Here is a 24,029-nt window from a genome sequence, read left to right as displayed (position 1 = left end):
TGTTTCAGTGGATCTGGATGGGGCTAGAAGATACCCCAGGACATTTCAGTGGACTTGGGGTTGACTATTCAATAATGATATTAGATCAACTGGTTAGCTTACATGGAAAAGCGCTAAGCTTTATCTCTGCCTTACTCCTTACACAAAAATTAGTGCCAGATGGACCCAAGACAGCCATGGAAAGGAAGGGAGGGAGACAACAATGGAGGGAGGGAGGAACAGAGGTACAGAGAGAGAGAAGGAAAAAAAAAAAATCAAAAGGACTAGAAGAAAATTGGCTGACATTCTAAATAAATAATCTTGGACATGAAACCTAAAAGTTGTAAAAGGAAAGACTGATGATGCACTTGACCACATAGAAACAAAATTTTTCTGTTCAGCAAAGTTAAAGACTAATATAAGTAGGGAGAAGTATTTGCAATTCACATAGAAAGGATTAATATCCCCACTATCCCTAGAGTTTGCATAAACAAAATAATTCAGTAGAAACATAAAGGATATGAAAAATAGTTCCCTGAATGAAACAATTGTTTAATAAATGTATGCAAAGTTCTAAGCCTTATTAAGAGACCAAGAAGTACAGATTTTTAAAAAATGAAAAGAGGGGAGGGTAGAGCTCAGTGGTAGAGTACGTGCTTAGCACACATGAGGTCCTGGGTTCAATCCCCAGTACCGCTGTTTAAATAAATAAATAAAACCTAATTACCTCCCCCACCAAAAAAGTGATATCGTTGTGGTAGGCAGAGTAATGATCCCCAAAGATGTCCACATCCTAATCCCTGGAACCTGTGAATATGTTGCCTTTCATGGCAAAAAAGGACTTTATTAATGTGATTAAATTAAGGATCTGGAGGTGGGAATATTATCCTAGATTATCCAAGTGGGGGCCCAATGTGATCACAAGAGCCCTTGCAGGTGAAAGAGAGGCAGGGCAAGCAGTGTTAAGAGTGATTCAGTGTGAGAGAGGTGCCATTGCCGGCTATGAAGACGGAAGGGACCAGGAGCCAAGGAGTGCAGGTGACCTCTAGAAGGTGGACAAAGCAAGAACCTGGATGCTCCCCTAGAGCCTCCAGCAAGGAAAACGGCCCTGCTTTGATTTCATCCCAGTGAGACTCGTTTCAGACTTCTAGCCTCCAGAACTGTAAGATAATAAATTATGTTGTTTTTACCACCAAGTTTGTGGTAATTTGTTATAGCTGCAATAGGAAAATAATGCAACCCGTTGGCCTTTCCTATTGGTAAATATTAAGGAGCAATCCAGGTAGGAAGGAGTTTTGAGAAACAGTCTCCACATACTATCAGTGCGAGTGTCAATCTGTGCTTTTTGAAGAGCTATTTGTCAGTACCCAAAGGTACATTCCCTTTGGCCAAGCATTTCCCCTTCTGGGAATTCATCCCATGGGTATATTCACTCGAGTATGCAGAAGATATTCTTTGTAGCATTTCTTGGAATAGAAAAAGCTGGAAACAACGTCCATATCCATCGAGAGAAGACTGGCTGAATTTGAGTACAGCCCCAAATGGAATACCATGCTGCCCCCAGAAAAAACTGCTCAAATTCATCCAGGAGGGTTGGAATCAACTTCTTCCAAAGTCCAGTTCAATGTTTCTATTTTGACCTCTTCCCACGAAGCACAAGTGTTCTTAATGGCATCTAGATGGGTGAGTTCTTTCCAAAAGGTTTTCAATTGACTTTGCCCAGATCCATCAGAGGAGTCACTGCCTATGGCAGCTGTGGCCTTATGAAATGTATTGCTTAAATAATAAGGCTTGAAAGTTGAAGTGACTCCTTGACCCATGGGCTAGAGAACGGATGTTGTGTTAGCAGGCATGAAAACAACATTATAATCTCATTGTACACTTCCATTAGAGCTCTTGGGTGACCCCGTGCACTGTCAATGAGCAGTAATATTTTGAAAGGAATCTTTTTTTCTGAGCATTAAATCTCAACAGCAGGCTTAAAATATTCAGTAAACCATACTATAAATAGATGTGCTATTATCCAGTATTTGTTGTTCCATTTATAGAACACAAGTGGAGTAAATTTAGCATCATTCTTAAGGGTTCTAGGATTTTCAGGATGATAAATAAGCATTGGCTTCAGCTTCAAGTCACCAGGTACATAAGCCTCTAACAAGAGAGTCAGCCTGTTCTTTTAAAGCTTTAAAGCCAGGCATTGACTTCTCCTCTCTAGCTATGAAAGTCCTAGATTGCATCTTTTTCCAACATAAGACTGTTTTGTCTACATTGAAAATCTGTTGTTTAGTGTTTCCATCTTCATCAATGATCTTAGCTAGGTCTTCTGGATAACTTGAGGCAGCTTCTATATCTGCACTGCCTGCTTCACCTTGCACTTTGCTGTTATGGAGACGGCTTCTTTCCTTAAACCTCATGAACCAACCTCTCCTAGCTGCAAACTTTTCTTCTGTAGCTTCCTCACCTCTCTGCACTTTCACAGACTTGAAGAGTTAGGGCCTTGCTCTGGATTAGGCTTTGGCTTAAGGGAATGTTGTGGCGAGTTTGATCTTCTGTGCGGACCCCGAGACTTTCTCCATATGGGCAGTAAGGCTGCTCTGCTTGTCGTTCGTGCGTTCACTGAAGTAGCGCTTTCAATTTCCTTCGAGAACTTCTTTGCATTCACAGCTTGGCTAACAGTTCAGCAGAAGACGCCTAGCTTTTGGCCTGTCTCAACATTCCACATGACTTCCTTACTAAACTTAATCTTTTCTAGTTTTTTATTTAAAGTGAGAGACATATGAATATTCCTGTCATTTGAACATTTAGAAGTCATTGTAAGGTCATTAATTGGCCTAATTTCGATATCGTTGTGTCTCAGGGAAGTTGGAGGAGAGGGAGAGAGACTGGGGACCAGCTGGTCTGTGGAGCAGTCAGAGCACACAACACGTATCCACTGAGTTCCCTTCTTACATGGGCACAGTTTGTGGGGCCCCAGAACAATTACAGTAGTAACATCAAAGATCACTGATCGCAAATCACCGTAACAGATAGAACAATAATGAACAAGTTGGAAATATTGTAAGAATTATCAAAACATGACACAAAGACACTCAATGAGCAAATGCTATTGGAAAAATGGTGCTGTTAGACTTGCTAGACACAGGGTTGCCAGAAGCTTAAAGTTTGTAAAAAATGCACTATCTGCAAAGTGCAGTAAAGCGAAGCACAGGAAGACAAGATCTGCCTGTACTCTCCATACGTGATAACCACATCCAATGCTCATAACAGTCCACAGCCTACAAGCAGCAGAGCCAGGATTGGCACCCAGGCCGGCGCTCTTGCCGCAAGGCCGTGGCAGCTGCTCAGGCAGAAAGACTCACCGCGGTAACAGTCATGGCCATCATTTCTCGATGTCCTAATACCTAGACCTAGAAGCTTCCAGAAGTGGGGACTGGGTTGTCTGATATGTTAGCCAACTAGCTCTTGAAGCTCAGGTTCTCCTCATGGTTCTAAGCTGGTTTCTAAGCCAGAGCTTTGAGGACTGTGGCCTCAGTGGTGGGCAGTGTGGACCCCACAGCCATTCTGCCGCCATCAGCAAAGGACATCCATCTTCCCTCTGGCCTGAGGCTCAGGCCCCGGCTGGCCCAGCTCCTGCACCCTGTCAGGAAAACCCTCTCCCTCTGACCTCCTGTCACTGGTGCCATGTTAGGTGTCCTCAGCAGTTGTTGGCAGAAGTAACTTTTTTCCCTGGTACTTCAAGTTTATGTTAAAATTGTCCGCATACCCTCAGAAGCATAGATGGTAGAACAGAGCCATTTTCCTAGTGTCACTTGGTCACAGTGATTGGAAACAGTCCTTCTAAAGAAGTTAAAGGGTTAAATAGAAGAGCATTGATGCCAGTCTGAATGTAACCCATTCCAAAGCTGAGGCATTCTTAGTTCTCGTAGGTTTACCCGAGTCTGCACCCAGTCCCGGCTGCCCCCTCCCACTGCCCCTGTCATGAGGTGTGGAGCAGGGCAGCAGAGAGCACTGACCCAGGAGTCCGAGGATCTGTGAGGCCTGGGCTGGTCATTGCCCACCACAGCTCAGGTGCCCTCTATGCAGAATGAAGAGGTGGGCCTTTCTGCTCTCAGGCCTCACTGACTCCACAATATGGGTGGACGACAGTGCTGACCTGTCCTGGCTCCTCCTGCTCCAGAGGGTGCAGGCAGAAGGGCCCTCTCCAGAAGAGAACCAGGCTCAGCTCACAGGTGTAGGTGGATGCTGACCCCAGGCAGGGGATGCTAGCCCAGTGAGTCACCTGATGATACAACAGTCACCTGCCTCCCTCATCCACCCGCCCCTCCTACCTGGCCTGGAATTTGTTCCAGCCACTGGGCACTTTCTAACCTGCCCCTGGAGAGCCTATGGCTCAGTGAAGGGAAAACCACAGGACTCGACAATGTAGGGTCCTCCTTGGCCAACTGACCCTCACCCAGACTGATCACTCACCACCCAGTCATGTGGCAGGGTCCCATCCATCTAGCGGAAGAAACAAAGCTTACCACTAGCTAGTATTTTGGAGTGCTCTGAAATCCTTGCACAAAAGGGTCGATAGAAATAGTGAGTATAGCCAACCTTTTATGATCCATACCCAGCACCCCAGGGCCTCCCCACACATAGGTACAGCCAGGCCCAGGAGTCGCAGACCAGCCTGGAGCATAGTTCATCATCTACACTGCAGATGCCGTCTGCTTCAGTGGACTTTTCCATGACTCAGCACTCCTATTCAACTTTGCTTGGATAAGCGAGGCCTGGGATGATGCCACCAGGATGGACTCCCCACCTTAGTTGGCTCTCCACGCCCACCATTTGTTCCAGCTTACCTGGGACAGCCCTGGTTTATTCCTGTGGCTCCTCCACAGTTATTAAGCATGCCCCTTTCAGTCTCCAAAGTGCCCTAGTTTGGATGATATCTTACACTGACAGTCATATGATGAAATGAGATTTCCCTGCTTTCCCCACATTCGTCCTGCTTTGGGAGGATGCTCTCTGCCTGAGTCGAAGGAGGCCTTTGACTACTCAAAGAGTAGCCTTTGCTGAGTGACCTTCCACTGACAAAAATCAATCACTGCATTGGCTGGAGGGATGTCATTTGAGGACATGGGTGGTCTCATGCATCATTCACTGCCCCTGTCTGAAGTATCACATTCAAAAGTTCTATTCAAGCAACCCTTTGCTTCCTGTAAGGAACTCACATATTTCTTCCTCTCTGGCTATCAGGACTCTGCCATAAATTATATCGCCCTTTTCTCCTTGGCTGCCAGGAAGCTCAGAGATAAATGTATAGCTGAACTATAGGAGCACGATAAGCCCTTATGATTTTATACCGATGTTCTTTCCATCCCACCAATCCTGACCTCCTGCCATATTTACATTTTCCTTTGTTCTGAATTGTTATTCTTACTTAGTTTTCTTCTATTTTTTTTATAGTCCATCCTTTTTAAAATACTTATAAAATTATAATATAGTTACATTGAATTCTTTAAAGAACCAATATGGAAAGGAAATACAAAAGGAATACATTTATAGAATATAGTTTTTATCTAATTATCAAACCACCTGCCTCTCCATGGCATGTCACTATGCCCATGGTCCTGCCATTTGAGAGACAATTATTTGAGTCTTTCAGACTTGTTAACTTTCTGAGAAACCTGTGAAAGTAGAAAGAGGTAACTCCTCAAGACTACATCAGGAAACACCCAATGAAAATCAAGGTGAGGGCATGAAGGGACCCTGAGCTCAGGATGCCAGGGGCAGAGCATGCTTACAGGAGAGGGAAGAAGGCCTCCGAGATACTGGTCACTCCCCCAGACCCTCACCCAGGGGATGGATACCTGTGAGGTGGCTGGGGAATTAATTCTGGCCATAGAGAGCGTAGGTTTATGTGCTGGCCCTGCCTCTTAGGAATATAGGACCTTGACAGGCCACCCTTCTTCTGTGGTCCTCACTTCTGTCCATTGGAAAGTAAGGTGGCTGATGAGATGGAGTTCACAGTGACTTCCAGCTTTGAAATTCTGACCATGCTTCTGGGGAGAAGGGCCCTGTGATGTCCCCAGAGCCCAGGAAGCCTAGACTGCCTGACTTTTGGCTGATCCTAGGAGGACATACACACTTGGGGCTCTACTCTGACCAGCTTTGCCCTCAGTTTGGCAAGGACCCCCATTCTGAGCCACTTCTAGGCTATCTCTGGGGCACTGACTGGATAAGGAAAGGCTGCCAAGCTGGAGGAACTTGTCAGAATGGCCCTCCAGCTATTGCTTGCCTAATCTGGGGGTCACGCTGTGTTAGAATCTGAGCTCCCACAGGCTGGGGTGGTGGTTTTAGCTTCTCCATGAAACACTGCTTTGGGAGGTGGGTTAGCAAAGAGGACAAGAGCCATGAATGATGTCCTTCCTGGGCACCTTCAGAACCCCAGGCAAGAGAAAGAGTAATGCTAACCTGAGAACAGTCCCCCTTAGAAAGCTTATCTCAAATAACCCACCGGTGCTTACTCCTGCACTGGCCACAGGACTGGCTGGCGTTTATCCAGTGGCATCCACATCCATTTTCACGTTGGACCCCACAATAGCCTGAGTTGCTGTTATCCTATTTTATAGATGAGACAACTGAGGCTCAGGAAGCTAAAACCCACCCAGAGTCGTTCTCTGAACAGAGACTGGAGCCCAGGCCTCCCATCCCTAAGTGCCCTGAGGTTCCCAGAGCCCGCCCTGCCTCATGCTCCCAATGCCCCACACAGCTACCGTCCTCAGAACCACAGTGGGCATTTAGAGTCACCAGCACCCCTGGGTATGTGGGTGAGGGAGGTATTGGCAGTGCTCCAGTGCATGGAGCTGAGGGACGTGGGTTCGGGTTGGGTCTCCCTGAGTTAACTTTCAGGGATCTCACCGCGTCTCACAGAGTCAGAGCTGCCCGGGCTGTGGATGAGTTCCAGTAACGCTCTCTTCTCTTGTTTATGTGTATTTCTGTGTGTGTGCTCTTGTCAAATAGAAGATCGTGAATTCCCCTCCGCAGCCGTTCATCTCCAACACGGGATTAAAAGGGAGAAGAGGCAGGACAGAGCTGCCTGTGGCGTCCAGCGTGGCTTCTCTCGTGTGGGGACCAGGGATGCCTGGGCCATGCACACAGCCGATTCCAGCCGTCAGCGGTTTGCATAGCACACAGGGGACTTGTAGGGGGCCACTCGCCACTGCCAACTGAAACAATACGATGGCGACACTGACATCCTTCACGACGTTCCCACGACAGACATTCAGGCAGAAAGTGCTGGCGCGTTTTCTGTCTGCAAAGTAGAGGGCCATGCCTCACTCATGTGAATAGTCCAGGCCCTGATGACCTGCTCTGAGTCCACTTACAGGCAGTGACACTTGCAAAAAACTCCCCAAACCATCCTGGGTTTGGCTTCCATAGCTCTGGACCCATGCGGCCAAAGCCAGACACCTCCTTGGGACACTTGGATTATTCGTAAATGCAGCCTGCCCTGACTCTCCCTGAATAGCATCTGAAGCCCCGTGGAGGTCATGGATCCAGAACAAAGTGTCAAGGGCACCAAGAAGGCGGAGGGAAGTCCCCGGAAGCGGCTGACCAAAGGAGAGGCCATTCAGACCAGTGTCCCATCCAGCGCCCCGTACCCTGGCAGCAGCACAGCTGCCACCCAAGGGGGCCCCCTCCCAGAGCTCCTAGCCCCGCAGCCCTTCCCAGGCCCCTCATCGGTTCTTAGGGAAGGCTCTCAGGAGAAAACGGGCCAGCCGCAGAAGACCCCCAAGAGGTCATCCATCGAAGCCTCTGTCCACATCTCACAGCTTCCGCAGCACCCTCTGACACCAGCATTCATGTCACCTGGCAAACCCGAGCATCTCCTGGAGGGGTCCACGTGGCAGCTGGTCGACCCCATGAGACCCGGGCCCTCAGGCTCCTTCGTGACCCCTGGGCTCCATCCTCAGAGCCAGCTCCTCCCTTCCCACGCTTCCATCATTCCCACCGAGGACCTGCCTGGCATCCCCAAAGTCTTCGTGCCCCGTCCCTCCCAGGTCTCCTTGAAGCCCACAGAAGAGGCACCCAAGAAGGAGAGGAAACCACAGAAGCCGGGCAAGTACATATGCCAGTACTGCAGCCGCCCCTGTGCCAAGCCCAGCGTGCTCCAGAAACACATCCGCTCACACACAGGCGAGAGGCCCTACCCCTGTGGCCCCTGCGGCTTCTCCTTCAAGACCAAGAGTAACCTCTACAAGCACAGGAAGTCCCACGCCCACCGCATCAAAGCTGGCCTGGCCTCGGGGATGGGCGGTGAGATGTACCCCCCAGGGCTGGAGATGGAGAGGATCCCCGGGGAAGAGTTTGAGGAGCCCACCGAGGGAGAAAGCACTGATTCAGAAGAGGAAACGGGCACCACGTCCGCTCACCCCGCAGAGCTCTCCCCAAGGCCTAAGCACCCGCTCCTGTCCAGCAGTTTGTACAGCTCTGGGAGCCAGGGTTCCAGCCACGAGCGCTGTTCCTTGTCCCAGTCCAGCTCAGCCCCGTCGCTCGAGGACCCCGCCCCCTTCGCGGAACCCTCATCCGAACACCCCCTGAGCCATAAACCCGAAGACACCCACACCATAAAGCAGAAGCTGGCCCTCCGGTTGAGTGAGAGGAAAAAGGTGATCGATGAGCAGGCGTTCTTGAGCCCGGGCAGCAAAGGGAGCACCGAATCAGGGTACTTCTCACGCTCCGAGAGCGCCGAGCAGCAGGTCAGCCCCCCAAACACCAACGCCAGGTCCTATGCGGAGATCATCTTTGGCAAGTGCGGGCGGATCGGGCAGCGGACCACCATGCTGACTGCCACTTCCACCCAGCCCCTCCTGCCCCTGTCCACCGAAGACAAGCCCAGCCTTGTGCCTCTGTCCGTGCCCCGGACGCAGGTGATTGAGCACATCACCAAGCTCATCACCATCAATGAGGCCGTGGTGGACACCAGCGAGATAGACAGCGTGAAGCCCAGGAGGAGCTCACTGTCACGGCGCAGCAGCATGGAGTCACCCAAATCCAGCCTCTACCGAGAGCCCCTGTCATCGTCCCACAGCGAGAAAACGAAGCCCGAACAATCACTGCTGAGCCTCCAGCACCCGCCCAGCACCACCCCCCCTGTGCCTCTGCTGAGAAGCCACTCAATGCCTTCTGCCACCTGCACCCTCAGTACCCCCCACCACACCTTCCGAGGCAGCTACTCCTTCGACGACCACGTCGCCGACTCGGAAGCCCTGAGCCGCAGCAGTCAACTGTTTACCTCCCACCCCCGGATGCTCAAGCGCCAGCCGGCCATCGAACTACCTTTGGGCGGGGAGTACAGTTCCGAGGAGGCAGGGCCGAGCAGCAAAGACGCAGCCTCCAAACCCACGGATGAACCGGAACCCAGGGAAAGCGACCTCACCAAAAAGACCAAGAAGGGTTTGAAAACGAAAGGGGTGATCTATGAATGTAACATATGTGGTGCTCGGTACAAGAAAAGGGACAACTACGAAGCCCATAAAAAATACTACTGCTCAGAGCTTCAGATGGCAAAGCCCGTCTCTGCAGGTGCTCACACATCTCCGGAAGCCGAAAAGAGCCAGGCCGAGCATGAGCCCTGGTCCCAGATGATGCATTACAAACTGGGGACCACCTTGGAGCTCACTCCACTGAGAAAGAGGAGGAAGGAGAAGAGCCTCGGGGACGAGGAGGAGCCTCCCGCCTTTGAGTCCACAAAGAGTCAGTTTGGCAGCCCCGGGCCATCCGAGGCTGCTCGGAATCTTCCCTTGGAATCCACCAAGTCACCAGCAGAACCGAGCAAGTCGGTGCCCTCCCTGGAGGGATCTGCGGGCTTCCAGCCAAGGACTCCCAAGCCAGGGTCCGGCTCAGAATCAGGGAAGGAGAGGAGAACCACATCCAAAGAAATTTCTGTCATCCAGCACACCAGCTCCTTTGAGAAGTCCGACTCTCTGGAGCAGCCCAGCGGCTTGGAAGGGGAAGACAAGTCTGCGGCCCCGTTCTCATCCCCCCCGCCTGCCCCTCACGGACGCTCGGCTCACTCCCTGCAGCCCAGGTTGGTCCGCCAGCCCAACATTCAAGTTCCTGAGATCCTGGTGACGGAGGAGCCTGACCGGCCAGACACAGAGCCGGAGCCACCCCCTAAGGAACCCGAGAAGACGGAGGAGTTCCAGTGGCCCCAGCGTAGCCAGACACTTGCTCAGCTCCCAGCCGAGAAGCTGCCACCCAAGAAGAAGAGGCTGCGCCTGGCAGAGATGGCCCAGTCGTCTGGGGAATCCAGCTTCGAGTCCTCCGTGCCTCTGTCTCGCAGCCCGAGCCAGGAGAGCAGTGTCTCTCTGAGCGGGTCCAGCCGCTCAGCCTCCTTCGAGAGGGATGACCACGGAAAAGCCGAGGCCGCTGGGCCCTCGTCTGACACACGCTCCAAACCCTTGGGTACCCACATGCTGACTGTCCCCAGCCACCACCCGCATGCCCGCGAGATGCGGAGGTCAGCCTCAGAGCAGAGCCCCAACGTTTCCCACGCCACCCACATGACCGAGACACGCAGCAAATCCTTCGACTATGGCAGCTTGTCTTTGACAGGCCCCCCTGCACCAGCCCCAGCAGCCCCAGCGGCCCCAGCCGCCCCAGGCCCCCCAGCCGCCCCACCAGAGAGAAGAAAATGCTTTTTGGTGAGACAGGCCTCCCTGAGCAGGCCTCCCGAAACTGAGCTGGAGGCTGCCCCCAAGGGAAGACAGGAGAGTGAGGAACCAAAGCCCTCATCCAGTAAATCTTCGGCCAAAAGTGCATTGCCCCCAATGTCCTCGGCAGCCACCTCTCACAGCGGGCACCCAGGAGGCAAGAGCCAGGTGCCGGACAGACCCACACTGGAGGCCACTCCGCCCTACACAGAAGCACTGCAGGTGTTCCCCCATCCCGTCGCTCAGCATCCCCTGCATGAGAAACCGTACCTGCCCCCGCCTGTCTCCCTTTTCTCCTTCCAGCACCTCTTGCAGCCTGAGCCAGGACAGTCTTCAGAATTCTTTTCCACCCAGGCCATGTCCAGCCTGCTCTCCGCACCATACTCCATGCCCCCGCTTCCTCCCTCCTTATTTCAAGCACCCCCACTTCCTCTCCAACCTACTGTTCTGCACCCAGGCCAGCTCCACCTCCCCCAGCTCATGCCTCACCCAGCCAACATCCCCTTCCGGCAGCCCCCTTCGTTTCTCCCCATGCCATACCCTGCATCCTCAGCACTCTCTTCTGGGTTTTTCCTGCCTCTGCAATCCCAGTTCGCCCTCCAGCTCCCTGGCAATGTGGAAGGCCATGTGCCCCAGATCAAAACCAGCCTGGCCCCGCTGGCAACAGGAACCCCTGGCCTCCCGCCCAGCACAGAGTACAGCAGTGACATCCAGCTGCCCCTCGTGGCTCCCCCGGCCAGCTGCTCAGCACCCACGTCAGCCGCTCCGCTGGCCCTGCCTGCCTGTCCAGACACCATGGTGTCTCTGGTTGTGCCCGTCCGCATCCAGACCAACATGCCGTCCTTCGGGAGCGCCATGTACACCACTCTCTCCCAGATCCTGGTCACCCAGTCCCAAGGCAGCTCAGCAACTGTGGCTCTTCCTAAGTTTGAGGAGCCCTCATGCAAAGGGACGTCTGTATGTGGAGCAGATGTGTACGAGGTCGGGCCCAGACCAGCCGGGGTAAGTGAAGAGCAGGGCAGAGGTTTCCCGACTCCATACCTGAGAGTGCCGGTGACATTACCTGAAAGAAAAGGCACTTCCCTGTCATCAGAGAGTGTCTTGAGCCTGGAGGGGAGCTCATCAACTGTGGGGGGAAGCAAACGCGTCCTTTCACCAGCTGGCAGCCTTGAACTTACCATGGAAACCCAGCAGCAAAAAAGAGTGAAGGAAGAGGAGGCTTCCAAGGCGGATGAAAAACTTGAGCTGGTAAAACCGTGCAGTGTGGTGCTTACCACCACCGAGGATGGCAAGAGACCAGAGAAGTCCCACTTGGGCAGCCAGGGCCAGGGCAGGAGGGAGCTAGAAACACTGTCCAGCCTGTCCTCAGATCCATCTGACCCAAAGGAAATGTCTCCCCTTCCTCACCCCTCATCGCCCCATGTGACAGCCCTAGGCCCAGAGGCTTTGAAGGAATGTGCCCAGCCATCTGGTAAACCTCACCGAAGAGGGTTGCTCCCACTGAGTGTGAAGAAAGAAGATTCCAAGGAACAAGCTGACCTCCCTCCACTGGCACCTCCCAGCTCGCTGCCTCTGTCAGAAACGCCCCCCAGACCAGCCAAGTCACAAGAAGGTACGGACTCAAAGAAGGTACTGCAGTTCCCCAGCCTCCACACGACCACTAATGTCAGTTGGTGCTATTTAAACTACATTAAGCCAAATCACATCCAGCATGCAGATAGGAGGTCCTCTGTTTACGCTGGTTGGTGCATAAGTTTGTACAACCCCAACCTTCCGGGGGTTTCCACTAAAGCTGCTTTGTCCCTCCTGAGGTCTAAGCAGAAGGTGAGCAAAGAGACATACACCATGGCCACAGCTCCGCATCCTGAGACAGGAAGGCTTGTGCCATCCAGCTCCCGCAAGCCCCGCATGACAGAGGTGAGTTCAGCCTTGTTTTTCTTCTCCCCACTGAGTTTAAATGTCTTTGCTGAGTTTTTAAAGCCATGGTCTCCTCAAGTTCCATTTGCAAAATGAGAGCCAGTTGAGTGGGCAGATTTCCTCTCTGTCAGCTGTGACTGGTAACCTTACAAGAAAACACTTACTGGGTTTCTTTATCAGTGTCCCTCCCATCATCAGACTACATACATTTCAATAAAGAGAGCTTTAAAGTGATCTCACTTTCCCATTAGCTTCTATTGTAAAATCAAAGTTACCGTCTCAGCCAAAAGACTGAGTTGGAAAATCTGGCTGATGGGAATGCCTGTAGCAGTTTTAGGACTTAATGCCACTCCATCATATATTTCCCCCTTGTCCTGTTAGTCTTTACTGCTTTCCTTATTCTCCACATCTGCTATTTCCATTCTCTGGTACCACTTGAAATCTTCCCATTTTCAGAGAGTCTAGAATTTGACACAAACGACTCCTGAAATACTCTTTCTTTCTTTTCTGTGAGTAGGACAGCAAATAGAGCTTGGCTGCAGTATCCCTCTTTACCAGAAGGTGGCAGTGTCACTGCTCGACTCACTTGAGCTGTGTGGCAGTGCACACCCCCGAAGTGTTTACTCTTCCCTTGCCTCTGACTTGAGCCTGCATCAAGAGGCATAAAATGAACTGATCCTTGGAAGTTCAGGAAGTTTGAAATTGGATAATTCCAAGTTTGCTTCAGACCAATGACATTTTGATCCCCTGACAAGTCTAGCCTAAGATTCAGGTCATGATGTGTTATGCTAACTTGGCATTTGTAGAATAACAATTGGTCTTATTGGTTGAGTAGCCTCACTGTGCTGGGCTTTGTTCTGGGCCCTTGAATTAGTCAACGTTTATCTCCACCTATGAGGTTACAGTACCATCTCCATTCTGTGGATGAGGGAACGGAGGGTCAGAAGATGAGAGAGGTCAAAGTCACCCGGCAAATATTTGGCAAACCCAGAATCTGAACCAAGACCTCTCTGATTCCAGAGTCTATTTTTCTTTTTAATTCTTCTTCTTCTTTCAATTATTTGAAGAAAGAAAACCTTAAAAGTGACTGCAAATTTAAAGATGTTCATTAATGTGTCTTCAGACCAGATCCTTTGACCAAATAAATCCCCTAAACTAAACTCCTTTTGTAGATAAATGAACAAAACTGTGTTCTGTAACTTCTCCTATATTCATATCCTCTTCTCTTATTGAGTGAATTTTGTGCATCGAATTTGTCCTTGGCTTAGCTGGATATTTTCCACCAAATTGTTTCCCAAATTTATTCTCTAAATGTCCTTGTCAGTCTACAGACATCCTTAAATGAGGTCTCCGCTCTTGCCATAAACATCATGAGTGATTTGCCCTCCAGTGTCTCTTACAGGCTATGGCTACTCCCAAGATGCTGTTGTAATTATAGTCATACTTAGAACTTATTGTGCACATACTGTGTGCCAGGTACCATGCTCAACATTACTTTTATCCCCTAAAACCATGTTGCCAGTTAGGGTACTATATCGCTGTTTTATGGAAGAAGAAACCAAAGTACAAAGAAGTCAGGTAATTTGCACAAGGCCCCACACACAGTAAATGGCCTGTATTCAAAACTGGATCTCACTCCAAAGCTCTTTCGGGTGGTGTGGACTGTCTCTCTGTTTTGATGAAGGCCATATAAGAAGAAGGAAGAGTTAATTTGGCTTAAGTGACTTTGGCAATCATTTGCTTAAAATGCTGCTTTCCTAAAATGAGCTGAACCCTGAAAACTTTTTCCTGGAATATTCTATTTGATTCACTGGCATGTTTCCTACCAGAAGCACGCCAGTCTGATCCATTAATGTAACTGCATGGTCCACTGCTTGATGCCTTTCTACAATTATACCTCTCCCTAGTCTCTGCTTGCATATCCCCAGTGATGGGGAGCTCACAACCTATTAGTACAACTCAACCCATCTTTGGACAGTGCTTTAAGAAAGTTCTCTATTATACAGAGCTCGCATTTGTCATCCCACAGCTCCCATTCTCTGTTAGCAGCTCTGAAAAGGCCCTTTGGGCTATATCAGCATTTTAGAGCTCTTCCTAACCATCTTTGTGCTAGTCTAGGTCACCCAGTCAGGTTTAAGTTTGGTCACAGGTTTTTTTTCTATGTTTAAGTCCAGGAGAAACCCAATCTTATATAAGAGTTCACTTTGCAGTCACATTTCCTTCCCCTTTGCTCTCCTTCCTTTCTTCTCCTTGGATCATTTTGATAACATGCACTATTGCAAAGAGATTAAGAACAAGGACTCTGGTGCCAAGTTACCCAGATTTGAATCCCATGACCTCACTTACTAGCTGTGTGACCTTGGGCCAGTTACTTAACCTCTCTGGCCTTGGTTTCCTCATCTGTAAAATAGAGATAATAATAATACTTAGTTCATAGGACTGTCAAGATAATTAAATGAGTTAAAATATGCAAAGTGTGTTTAGAATAGTGGTTGGCACATTTGCACTCAATAATCATATTTACTGTAGTTATTCACATTGTTATCATTAAAAGCTAAAGTGGATCCCTGGTCCCCCTGCTCAGTTCCAATAATGTTTCCTGGTAGACTGGCTCCTGCCTCTAAAACTAGCGTCCTCCAACTTGCCCAGACAGCACAGCTGGTTGTGAGACAGAAGTCATCCATCAACCTGGGGGAGGCCTCTTGGTCATTCCATGGCTGGCTCAGATGGCAGGTCAAGATGGAATGAAAATAGTGTGCTCTGGAACTCATGGGTATGACATAAAGTCAGCTGCCTTCTGCCAAACCAGCGGTCCAAACCCTCACTTGGTTTCCAATCCCCATCTCCAAATCTGAAGAGACTGTGGGGGTCACTGAGTCATAAAAGCTGGCCCTGGAGTGAATCTTCAAGATAGTCTAAATCCCCTTAGTCTCTGAGACCCAGAGAGGTGAAGTAATCCACCCTGGGGAGGCTCAGCATGCAGTGTCTTACATGGTGCTAGAACTCAGATTCTCTGATTCCCAGACAGCTACCTTTCTGCCCCTTATAGGGGCAGATGTGGTGGCTGGCATGGGGACTGCGGTTCTTAGATTGTCCAGTGCCAGAAGACACGTTTTTTTCCTCCCACCAGCTGTAAACAGTGCAGTTCCTCATGACCTTAATGACAGTGGCGTGAAGTAGGATAGAATTTCACTGCTGGTCCCAGCCCCCAGCCCAGCATCGCTGCTCCCTATTCAAGGGAGCGCCCACCCCCTGCTGTCATTAGCGAATCTAGGGGACATGTTCTCACCCAGCCAGCTCTCCCCACCAAGGTCTGCAGCTCTTGAAGAAAGTGGGCTCCCTAAGATGCACACCCCAGGGGCATGCCCCTCGGTGGGCAGCACAACCTCTCTGTGCCCGGCTCTAGGGGCTTCTAGAGGGGCAGGGCCCTCCCTCAGGAGTCCTGTACTCTGCTCCCAGCAATGCCCGTAACTTGCTGCATGACCTTGACTTTCTGATCTGTAAAAGAGAATTGGGCCAGTTAATCTCCAAAGGTAGAATCTTCCTTTATTTATTTATTCAACAGTTCCTCACACGCCTTCTCTGAGGCTGATGTGATGGAGACTAAGATGAGGACCTGTCCCCAGAAGCCCCCAGACGAGTATGAAAGAAAGAGCAAGCTCAGGTCTCGTGGAAAGGCCTGGTCTTCCCCTGAGAAAGACCAGTCAGAGTCCCAGTTCTGACACTGACTCTCCGTGTGGCCTTGAATAAGAGATTCACCTCTCTGGGGATTGGCGCCCCTCCTTCTGTAAAGTGGGGCTCATAGCACCCCTTCACCAGGTAGAGTGAGGACAAAGTGAGCCATGATGAGTGTCAGTGTGCAATGCCATCAAAGCCATCTTTCCATGACATCGGTTTAACCAGCCATGATTTTGTCATTCCTGCGGTGGGCCAGGTTCACCTCCCTTCGCTGGTTTCCCCGGAAGCCCAGAAAGAGATAGCTAGAGTGGAGAAGGAAGAGGAAAAGCGAGGGAAGCCGGAGGAGGACGCTCCTGCCTCCAAGAGAGGGGAGCCGGCCAGGATCAAAATCTTCGAAGGAGGGTAAGAATCATGTTTGGTTTGCAATGTCTGCTTTGCGTGGAGGAAGAGCTCGCGCCTGCCTGCGGGCTTGCGGGGTGTACTGTCCGTGTTCAGAGGGGTGAGCATCACAAAGGCCACGGCTATGCCCACAGGTGTCCTGGGCTTCCAGCTGTGCCGTCAAGGAGATGCTACCTTTACGGGACTTGCAAGCCAATTCTGTTTAAGAACGCCATTCCTTGGTGGAGGGGGAGGGTGCTGGGTGTGTGCTGGGGACCAGAGCCATCTGGGTCCTCCCCCAGCCCCTCTTTTCTCAGATACTGCATTGGGGTTGATAATGAGTCTCCTGTCCAGACTGCTGTTTACCTTGGTGTATGTTTCCCAAAAGTCATCTCTGTCCTCTGTCCTGCCTAAGAACCACCATGGCAGGCCTGGTGTCCCACGGGGGAACTCTGGACCTGCCAACTGGGCTCTTTGCTGGGCTGATAGCTCACTGCAGCTGCATACACCGGCCTCTGTTTTGAGTGCCCGGGGTCCAGGATTCATTGGTTGGTAAATATTTAGAATAATACCTCTGGTTTTTCACCTCTGGTTCTTGTCTTTGGAAACCTAATGATTGAAACATCTCAAGACTCACAACTGTGGGGCTCTCTGGACTCCAGCAGGCTGCCTCGTTTCAGACCTGCTTTGTGGATGTGTTATGTGAGCTGTGTTCCGTGTGACCACATGTGTGATCCCTGGGACGTGGGTGTCTGTAAGCAGGTCCAGTGGTGTCTGTCTCAGGGTCCTGTGTCTGTGTCCCCAGTGTGATCAGTGCAGCTCTCGTCCTACCCAGTCCTGAGGGTCAACATCACGGAGGAAAGCCTGCCTACCCAGGAGGACGGTCCCCAAGAACCCCAGCCAACAGGGAATGTCACTGGGGCCTATGACCCTCTGGCACCTGCAGGTGCCTAACTCACAAGGTCAACGTGGAAGGTGGCAGATCCCTCTGTAGGGCTGGGAGAGCAGATGCTGCCAAACTCCCCAAGGCCACCAGTGGGCATCCTCAGGTGGCACTGACCAACAGAGGGGGTATTTGGAAATGGAACTTGGGGGTTTGGGGTGTCACACTAACAGGGAGAGGGTCAGAGATGGCATCCTGCAGTGTCAGAGACACGGCCCCCTGGGGGAGAAATACCCTGCCCTGAGTTCCAGTAACCACTCCATTGAGAAATGCTAGACCAGAGGCTTTTCAAAATACTAACCCACTTTCCAACTGGAGATGGACAGGTTTCCTCTTCTGCTACTTGGTTAGAGCGCCCCCGTGTGTCTTCCTGTTCTCATATCATCGGGTCCTCTCATGCCACGTGAGACTTCGTGCAAAGATTGGTGCATCTGGTCACAGTGACTTTCCTTCTTCTCCCTGGCTTCAAGGACCATCTGGGGGGCCCGGGGGCAGCTGAGTGTTAGCTGGTGTGAAGGAAGGGGTTTGCTTCTGCCCTGAGAGGCAACCGCTTCCAGACTGCAGATCTGATTCCCTGAGACGGCCCCCTGCTGCCTTCGTTCCCCTGGGGAAGCCTGAGCCCCGAGAAGGGCAGCTGGCAGGAGCCTGTCCCCATCCTGGTTAGTTCACAGCTCCAGCTGCAGGCCAGATTCTCTGCCACATGGCCTTACTTCAGGTGAAAGATGGAGGTTTCCCCTGAGCCCCCTTCTCTTCTTCCTACAGCCTGGGCATCGGTCCCTCCTCCAGCCCACCCTCACCCCACGCCTCCATGCCATTCAGGTCGTCACTTAATCCCCCTGCTCTGTTTCAGAATCCCCCTCTCTTTCAAGGTTCGGCATCCCTGCCCCAGAACATCTCTCCTACTTACTTACCTCTGTTTCGCTCAGACTCTCCCTATACCTCTCCAGCTCTGCCTCCCTCCTGTATATGGGGATAATTACACGCGTGGTTGATGCCGGGTACCTCTGCTGCCCTGTGTGAAGGCTGCGGGTCATGGTGCTGACAGATGGGCATCAGAGCGTTTTTTCACAGTCATGCGCATCTCTGTTATCTCCCTCCAGGATGGTCCCACTCTTTTCCGTCCACTGAGGATGAGGAACATCACCCTCACTCTCTCTGCTTGTCCTGTCTAATTTGAGCACTTCGGGGGTCATGTAGTGCCACAAGGCAGATCATCTCCCACAGCCCCACTGTCCCATCTGGGCCCCTGCTGCACCTCCACCCCCACTTCTAGTGACCCCTCAGTATCTCTGGTTCTCTTAGGGCTGGTATCACCCCCTGAGGAGTATTTAGAAATGTGGGCTTGAGAGTTTTGGGTTGTTGACTAAGTGGGGGCACCTCCAGTACTTCATGGACAGAGTCAGAGTTGCGACCATCCTATAACCAACCACAGAACCACTCGTCCCACCCAAAATGCCAAGGCTGCCCTCACCCCGGAAACACTGAATTAATCTTTCAAGCACACCCACCTGAGGTCACCAGGATTTTGCCTTAGACCCATTTCTTCCTTTTTTAATTTCTTTATTTTTTTAACACAGCAAGCATTTATATTTCACTCCAGTACCTGTTTGACAGGGGTGTGCAATGGGGTTCTGTTCCTAGGAGTGACTCAGAGATCCAGGCTGACAGAGGCCAAGAGAGGGAGAAGGGGCGGTGGTGAATTGCGCACTGGCTCTTCAAGCTTCCACCAGGAAGCTTCTGCTCCCATCTCATTGGCCAGAGAAAACCGCATGGCCTCACCGGGCTCCCTAAGAGTGGGGAAGCACAGCCCAGCCATGTGCACGGGAGGACCGGGGAGGACCGGGGAGGATCAGGGAGGACCGGGGAGGACCGGGGCTGTTTGGTAGACAGCAGCAGCTACTCCAGACGTGCAGCACACGCCTGCAACTTGCTGTTTTGACTCCCCAAGGTTTTTGAACTGTATCCACATCAATCCATAGAGATCTAATTCACGGCCATGAGCCAGTAGACCAGAGAGGGAGAGTAGATGCTGGATGAGTCCAACATTCATGAGTCTTCTCTTCACTAGTCTCCTTACTCTTCTTCTTGGCCTCCAACCCAGCAGTTGATCAATTAATCAATCCAACCAGGAGGAACTGTTTATTCAGACCCTTATGGGTGCTCTATGCCGGGAGATACCTGGAACCAAGGGTTTTGCTGTCAAGGAGGCTGGTTCAGGCGCAGCACCAGGCCCGGTGCTGAGGTGCTCACAGCAGGTGGGGACCCCTGGGGCTGGAGTAGCCAGTGAGGTCTTCCTGGAAGGGGCGGGCTGGGCTGGAGGGTGTGCGAGACCAAGACAGGCAGAGAGGAAAGGAGGGTCGGTCGGCGGTCTGAGTGTAAAGGCGACGCGTGCACCTGGTCATTCTGACCGGTTTCTTCTGGTCTTGGGTGTTCTCCCCATTGACGTCACTCACCTCCTTGGCGTCAAACCTCATCACTGTTCCAAGGGCACTAAATCTGGGTCTCCAGCTAGGATCTCACTCCTGTACTACAGACCAGTGCTTCTCATGCCTCCTGGGCACCTTCACCTGCGAGACTAGAGCACCTCAAACTCAGCGTGTGCCGACCAAGCCCTCTGTCAGCAGCAGCATCCCCCTCTACATCCAGAGCCGATGATGCACCCAGCCCTTCACGCTCAAAACCTTAGCATCATCGTGAACTTAGCGTCATCCCCCTTCCAATTAGTCCCCAAATTCTGGTGTCCACACCAAGTGGTCCATGACTCAGAGGTGGTCTCTCTTCACTCCCTGTGCCAAGGCTCTGGTCTCGCTCTCTCCAGGCCCTGTGTTGCTGCCATTGAACGTCTTTGATCATGGTTCTGCCTGTGTCACACCTCAGTCCAGAGCCTTCTGTGGCCGCCTTACTGGCAGGATCCAGTCAAAACAGCCCGATCTCCCTGGTCCCACAGTCTCACCCGCCCCTGTTGTGCTTCACCTTCTGTGCCTGCTGGGCCCTGGCCATCGCCAAATTCTATCCACCTCCAAAGGGCAGAACTCAACCCTCCTCTGACTAACCTCTCAGGTCCCTCCACACTCCTGAGTTCTTTGCATTCCTTCTAGAAAAACACTGGTGCTGAAATTCTCTCCTCCTGGAATGAAGTCCTCTCTTGGCTTGGGTCCCAGGGCCATGCTTTGTCCACATTATGCATCAGTTTCTATTTATGGCATTGATTTCCGGCACACGGCCCCCTCCCTGCATTCCCTATCGCCTTCACACCTGGACACGGCCTGCGTCTCCCAGCCAGCCTCTGGGAGTGCCCATCAGGATATCTTGGCCTTCTCACCCAGCACCTCTGCATTTGCCTCGGATGCTTCAGAAGAGCTCTTTTGTTATAGAATGTCGTTTTCACACATACAAAGTTATCAAAGTTACATGTTACATTGAGAGTCATGCCTATACTGTCCTAACTGAAGTTCAGTTGTTGCAAGGAAAGCTGAGAACTCAGCCCAAAGGGCAGGTGTGGAAGAAGAGCCTGGGATTGGTAGGAAATACTTTGCTGCCGAAAGTGGTCCTCCAGGCCCAGCCAGGGTGGGAGGCCCTAAGAAGATGGTTGCAGGCAGGGGGCGAGGGATGGGTTGGGTTTAGAGAGGCAGCCCAGCCTCAGCCTGAACTGGAATATCGGGCAGGGGACAGAAGCCCAGCTATGCACTGGGCCAGCGAGGGTGGGTAGGGTGACTCACGAGTATGGGGTAGCCCAGGGCTGCCCCCGAGCCCTTTAGGCCTTTAACAGAAGGTGTCCATGCCAGACCCGCCACTTGCCAACAACAGGACTCAGCTGCTGAGCTGGGACAAGACCATCTGTGCTCCCACTGCGGGGGGGGGGGGCACTGAATCCCATCTCTTCCCAGCTCCCCCAGTACACCCCAGTTCATCACTCCAGCCACTGCCTCTCCCTGGCCCATTCAGTTCAGCACGTCTAAACTTAGAGTTTCCCACCTTGAAAATACTCCTTTGACTAAAAGGCTTGGATCGCCAGATTTTTCTGTTTTTCTTTAAAAGAAAAATTCCAGAAGGAGACAACTGTACATGCTCACCTCCCGTCTTTCCTCCCATCCCCTCTCAGACCCATGCCAGCGTGTCTTTGGACTCACAACACCTCAAAAACTGCACTTATTGAAAAAAAAATGAGGAAAGTATATAGATATAGATATGTTAATAAGGAATATACAGATGTACATATATATATCTGCATATTCTGCATTATAACTATAGAATAAATTATAATATTTAATTAAGTTAAACAAAAAGTAAAATTGGGAGATAATGAAACTAACTGACACAACGTGACCTAAAAAAAAAAAAAGCTGCACATATCAAGGTCAATGGTGACCTTGCAGAACTCCGTGGTCTGTTCTCTTCTATTCTTTCCTGACCTGCTGGCAGCACTGGACACAGTTGATCCCTCCCCGATCTTTGAAACACTTTGTCCACTGGATTCTGGGGAGACCTCTTTCTTGACCCTCCTCTTCCTTTGCCAGCAGCACTTTCTCGTCATCTTCGTGATTTCCCATCATCTCCCGATCTCTACACCTTAGGGCCTCCAGGGCTCAGCCCCTGGGCTTCCCCTTTGCTTCGTATAAACTCACTCTCAAGATGACTCCATACGCCTTCTATGGGCCAGCGTCTCCCAGACTCGCATCTGCAGCTGGACATCTCCCCAGAGCTCCGTGTCGGGTCTCCAGCCATCCGTGTGATGGTCACTTGGGCGTCCAGCGAGCCCATGCTTAGAACATAGCACGGCAGGTATTGAAGAACCACTGTGACTCATGGGGCTCTTGATACGTTTAAAGACATTGTTTGCTTCATTCAGTATTGTTCCACTTGAAGGAATTATATTTTTAACAGGTGTGCTTTTCTACCTTATGTATTTTCATAAATGTCTAATAGCTGAATTTATTTTTATTGTCATCTAAGAGTTTATGTAAGATATCCAATACATGTTGTTTATGGGGTACTTATATTTTTAAAAGAATGTGTGTGTGTGTATTTATAAAATAGTAGCTTGGAAAGAATAGTTTCAATTTTTAAAAATTTGAAGTTTTTTTTGAGGGGAAGAGTATAGCTCAGTGGTTGAATCAATCCCCAGTACCTCCATTCCAAAAATAAATAAATAAATAAATAAACAAACAAACAAACAAACTTAATACCCCCCCAAAAAAACTTTAAAAATTTAAGGTTAAATTTTAAAAAATAAATTTAAATTTTTTTAATTTAAAGTTTTTCTTTTCTAATAATTTTTCATTTCTTCTTGGACTTTGAAACCTAGAAGTGTAGCGTATTTTCCATCCCAAATTTCTAAATTTCTATGCTGTCTAGCCCCTTCCTACTGTGAACTCCTGATTAAGGATGTTGTTGAATTAGGTCTTTGGGACTATTTGTTTCCTCTGTATATTTATTAGGGGACAAATTGACTAAATTGTGAATTAAATAAGTAATGGTAAGTTGGAGCTTTTGGGATAGGTGTAAAGAATAAACCCCTCAGGTAAACCACTCTCTAAAAATGCAAACCAGAACAACAACAAAAAAAATTCACGTTACTGAAGGGTCGGTGATGTCAAGGTTGTAAAATGTATAATGGAGGCAGAAACCCCGCGCACAGCACCACTCCTTTGCCGAGTGTCTCTTTAAAAGTCTTGTGAGTGGTCAGAGGAGAAAAGGATATCTTTTTAAGGAAGGAGGCAAAATCACATGTTCAAGCTCTGCACAGGCAACTTCATTTTCCTACATGTTCAGGCCCCACACTGTTCTGTCTCACCTCTGTTGACAAATCCCATCAACTCACTCTGTGAAACCGTATCCAGAATCTGCCCATTTTTCCCACCTCCCAGCTCAAACCACCTGGATTATATAATCTCCTGCTTTTGCCCTTACTCACTGTAGTGTATTCTCAACCCAGCAACCAGTGTGATCCTGCTTAACATCTGCAGGCCCTGTCACTCCCTGTCTGCCCCCTCCGCGGCCCTCAAGTGGCCTGTGTGTGCTGGTCCCAGGTCCTCCCTGACCTCTGCCTGCCACTCTACCCCTCGGTCCCTGTGCTCCAGCCAGTAGTCTCTTTGTCAGACACACTTCTGCCTCAGGGCCTTTACACTTGCCTTGCCCTCTGTCTGGGACACTTCTTCCAGAGAGTCCCACAGCTCCCTCACTTCCTTCAACTACCCTGCAGTGAAACCTTCCCACACCTCCCACATGTACCCTCCTCCAGTATTTCTTATCCCCTTTCCCTTCCTTGCTTTATTTTTCCCCATGTAGTCACTAGTTTCTGTTTCCTCCACCAGAACATTCACCCTGTGAGAGGGACAGGAATGGTGCTCTGCTCATTGTGGTATCCTGGGGCTGAGAAGGGTGCCTGACATATAGGCCATGCTAGAGAATGTTTATTAAATGAAGGAATC

The 24,029-nt window shown here is 50.5% G+C and overlaps 1 protein-coding gene across 5 annotated transcripts in view; it reads left to right on the top strand.

Moving 5' to 3' along the window:
- Positions 1 to 24,029, top strand: part of HIVEP3 (HIVEP zinc finger 3) — a 369,906-nt gene that overhangs the window by 301,216 nt on the left and 44,661 nt on the right. For 4 of the 5 annotated variants that reach the window (XM_032493976.1, XM_032493974.1, XM_032493977.1 and 1 more), the window contains 2 exons: positions 6,988 to 12,599; positions 16,534 to 16,679. In XM_032493976.1, coding sequence (XP_032349867.1) covers positions 7,518 to 12,599; positions 16,534 to 16,679 — 5,228 coding nt within the window. In that variant the 5' untranslated portion in view covers positions 6,988 to 7,517. The remainder of the gene's footprint in view (positions 1 to 6,987; positions 12,600 to 16,533; positions 16,680 to 24,029) is intronic. The other variant, XM_032493973.1, reaches the window with a different exon arrangement.

This window comes from Camelus ferus, chromosome 13 (genome assembly GCF_009834535.1).
Source record: "Camelus ferus isolate YT-003-E chromosome 13, BCGSAC_Cfer_1.0, whole genome shotgun sequence".
Classification (NCBI taxonomy): Eukaryota; Metazoa; Chordata; class Mammalia; order Artiodactyla; family Camelidae; genus Camelus; species Camelus ferus.
The sequence above is the reverse complement of the archived record's forward strand: the minus strand, read 5'-3'. Positions and strand labels throughout refer to the sequence as shown.